Consider the following 3321-nt stretch of genomic DNA (forward strand, 5'->3'; position numbering starts at 1 on the left):
GTCCAGTTTACGCTGCAGGAAGACATGAAGGCGCCCATCATGGTGTACTACCAGCTCGACAACTTTTACCAGAACCACCGGCGGTACGTCTCGTCCCGGAGCGACGCGCAGCTGCGTGGCGAGAAGGCGGAGCTGCCCATCTCGACGTGCACGGGCTCGCCCGGTATCACCAGCCTCAAGTACAACTCGACGGAAGACCTCGCACCGGGCGCGACCGCCGCGTACTACCGATTCAACCCGTGCGGCCTCATCGCCAACAGTCTCTTCAACGGTACGCACACCTCGAGTGTCTAGAATGGCGAGGCTCACGCTGCCCACGAAGATCTCTTTTGGATCAACTCGATCACGACGCCAGACGGCAAGTACCTCGGCCAAACCGACACTTACAACGGAAAGGAGGTTGTCAACCTCATGGACCAGTCGGGTCTCGCGTGGCAGTCGGACATTGAGACCAAGTTTCAAAACCCGACGACGCTGGATAGCGAGGACATGATGCTGTGGCAAAACCCCAAGTACCGGTTTGTGATTCCGGCGCGCACGGGCCAGGAGCGTATTCTGAACGTGACGGGCTGGACGACGGCGGCGCCGCTGTACGGCGTCGAGACAGAGCGCTTCATCGTGTGGATGCGCACGGCTGGCCTCCCCAACTTTCGCAAGCTGTACGGCAAGATCAACACGGACTTGCCCAAGGGCACGGTGCTTCGCTTCCTCGTCTCGTCCAGTACGTCAGAATCTCCAACTCAAAACGATGCATAGAATAATGCTCTGTAGACTTTGCCGTGACGCCGTTTGAGGGCAAAAAGTCGCTCGTGATCTCGACGCTGTCGTGGTACGGCGGCCGCAACCCGTTCTTGGGCGTCGCGTACATGGTCATCGGCTCCATCTGCATTGTGCTCTCGCTCATCTTCTTTGCCAAGCACAAGATGACGCCGCGTAAGCTCGGCGACACCAACTACCTTGTCTGGAAGGCGAAGAACTAGTCGACCTACTACATCAACATCACCACCACCGACACCCCTTGCTTTTTTCTTCCATTCCCCACGACTTGAACGAAGCGTGGCCGATACCCAACCATCGGAATAGGACGACCAAACGCATTGGTAGAGCTGGGGCGTCGCATAGAGATGCAATGATGGCATCGGACACCGTCGTATTGTGTACTGGGAAGTAAGACAGATCGCTTTCTTCTCGGCGTGGTTTCCGTGCGGGGCCCAGCGTGTCGACAGCAGCAGACTCTATGAGCGTGACGCCGGTTCCTCGTTTTTTCGGCGGTGCGCTCCATCACCGAGACGCTGTCGTCTTGGTTGCCGTTGTGATGGCCATGCCGGAAAAATTGGGCTCGAGAATATTGTGGGGGGGTCTGAATTGGCCGGTCGTTGCGGCCGAGCCGGAGAACCTCGGCCCGATGGCATATGCTCAGCACGAGCACACGGTGCTTGGTGTCACTTTGGCACCAGCACGCCTTTCGAGTCGCCACCGCTGCACTGGCCGACGACCTTCTCGGCAAACGGCGAAAGCACGTGGTTTGTCCACATCCTCATCAACCTCTTGAACTGCATCACAGGAGCGTCCAAGAGCGCGCTGCTCACATGGGCTGCCACGTCATTGTACGCGCCGGTTGCGCCAGTTGGATGTCGATTCATTTCACGTGTGTACGTATGATTGAGATGAACATCGGCCTGCGTTGCGTCTGTGCAAATTGGCAGTGCGACCCGCGTCGGCGTCAGCTTTGGCGTGCTCCCGTCCTTCTGTGCTTTGGCGTCGAGCGGCTGTCCGTGACGCTGGGCATGACGCTTCTCAACGCGACAAGCCTCCGCATGCTACTCAGCGATGTGCATGACCGCGGACTGTCCGAGGTCCTGGCCGGTATCTTTCTGCGGCTGGAGAACCTCAGCCTTTTGCCATCAAAAGCTGACGCTCTGTCGCGCTGCCCGTTAACGCAACCCGTCGACCTGCGGGCTTTTTGGTTTCGTTGAGCCGTGTCTCGTTGCTTTCAAATTGCTCGCTTCCGTGGAGTCTTGCCTCCCGTCTCATGACGTGGCAGTGCCACAGAGCAGTCCGTTACGCCAGGCAGATTTGCTGGCACAAGCTCCAACAAGCGACATCGATTGCGCATTGCACCTTGACGCGCGACCTAGACACACTCCCTCACACTACTTGGTACATAATTCCATGACAGTATGAGATGCAGTGGTCGCTCGGGCTCCTCACACGCCCTTGGACCCCTCTCGTTGCACAGGATTGTAAAGCGCGTCGTCTGCTCCTGGTTGCGAAATCGCCTCGTACGGCGCCAGAGCGCGGTACGAGGACGCGCTCTAGGCGTAGCATGGCATGAATAAGCATAGACCAAGCGACTTGCAGCTGCCAAGTCGCTCGATGTGGTCGCGTGTTGAGTCGTTGGCGTTGCTCGTCGGTAAATATTGACGTCAGAACAATCCAGCCGAATCTTCCAACGTCGGTTTTGATTGGCTGAAATGCCGTCGCTCTCTGGGTGACTGCGGGGCATTTTCGATTTTCACGGCAGCATGTCCCGCTTCCTGACCGAGCCCAAGACAGCCAAGACGACGTCGAGCCACGACGCGCCCGAGGTGCGCCTCGCCATCGGCAGCAGCAGCATGCAGGGCTGGCGCGACACGATGGAGGACGCCGAGCTCGTCCAGACCAAGCTGCCCTCGAAGGAGAAGATGGCGTGCTTGGCTATCTTTGACGGCCACGGCGGCGACGCGGTCGCCAAGGACGTGTACGCCCATCGCCGCTTGACACCCTGGAGCTCACGAACGTTGCGTAGGTCGGCCCACATCACGCCGCTGCTCCTCGAGACAGACGGCTTTAAGAAGTTTGACGGGGTACGTTGCAAGCTACATGCCGCGGATGCTCATGGCGTGTGTAGAAGGACGCGACTCTGCTCGTCTCGGCGCTGCGTGACTGCTTTCTCACGATGGACGACAAGCTGCGCGAGACGGTTGGCGCCGATGGCCGCGCCGATGAGATCGGCTCGACGGGCCTCGTGGTGCTCATCACGGAGCAGTACATCGTCTCGGCTAACGTGGGTGACTCGCGCTGCATTCTGAGCCAATCCAACTCGCAAAGCCGATTCAGATGTCGCTCGACCACAAGCCCGACCTCGAGGCGGAGAAGAACCGCATCGTCGCCGCCGGCGGTACCGTCTTCCGCGGCCGCGTCTCGGGCGGCGTCGCAGTCTCGCGCAGCTTCGGCGACTTCTGGTTCAAGCGCAACGAGAAACACCGAACAAGAAGCCGTGGGACCACCTCGTGATCGCCGAGCCGTGCGTGAACGTGACCAAGCGCGACGCGCACGACG

At 59.4% G+C, this 3321-nt stretch overlaps 2 protein-coding genes across 2 annotated transcripts in view; both read left to right on the forward strand.

Moving 5' to 3' along the window:
* SPRG_22385 (hypothetical protein) overlaps positions 1–980 on the forward strand; it is a gene marked incomplete at both ends in the record, with an annotated part of 1497 nt that extends 517 nt beyond the window's left edge. The window contains 3 exons of the mRNA XM_012356423.1: positions 7–288; positions 364–721; positions 772–980. Of these exons, the coding sequence (XP_012211813.1) occupies positions 7–288; positions 364–721; positions 772–980 (849 nt within the window). The remainder of the gene's footprint in view (positions 1–6; positions 289–363; positions 722–771) is intronic.
* Positions 981–2525: 1545 nt separating this feature from the next.
* Positions 2526–3276, forward strand: SPRG_17090 (hypothetical protein; the record flags this gene model as incomplete). Its single annotated transcript, XM_012356424.1, has 4 exons — positions 2526–2740; positions 2789–2846; positions 2891–3046; positions 3073–3276. The coding sequence occupies 4 exons, from the start codon at positions 2526–2528 to the stop codon at positions 3274–3276; spliced, it is 633 nt and encodes a 210-aa protein (XP_012211814.1).
* Positions 3277–3321: the final 45 nt, after the last annotated feature.

The sequence above is a fragment of the Saprolegnia parasitica genome (assembly GCF_000151545.1).
Source record: "Saprolegnia parasitica CBS 223.65 unplaced genomic scaffold supercont2.461, whole genome shotgun sequence".
Classification (NCBI taxonomy): Eukaryota; Oomycota; class Saprolegniomycetes; order Saprolegniales; family Saprolegniaceae; genus Saprolegnia; species Saprolegnia parasitica.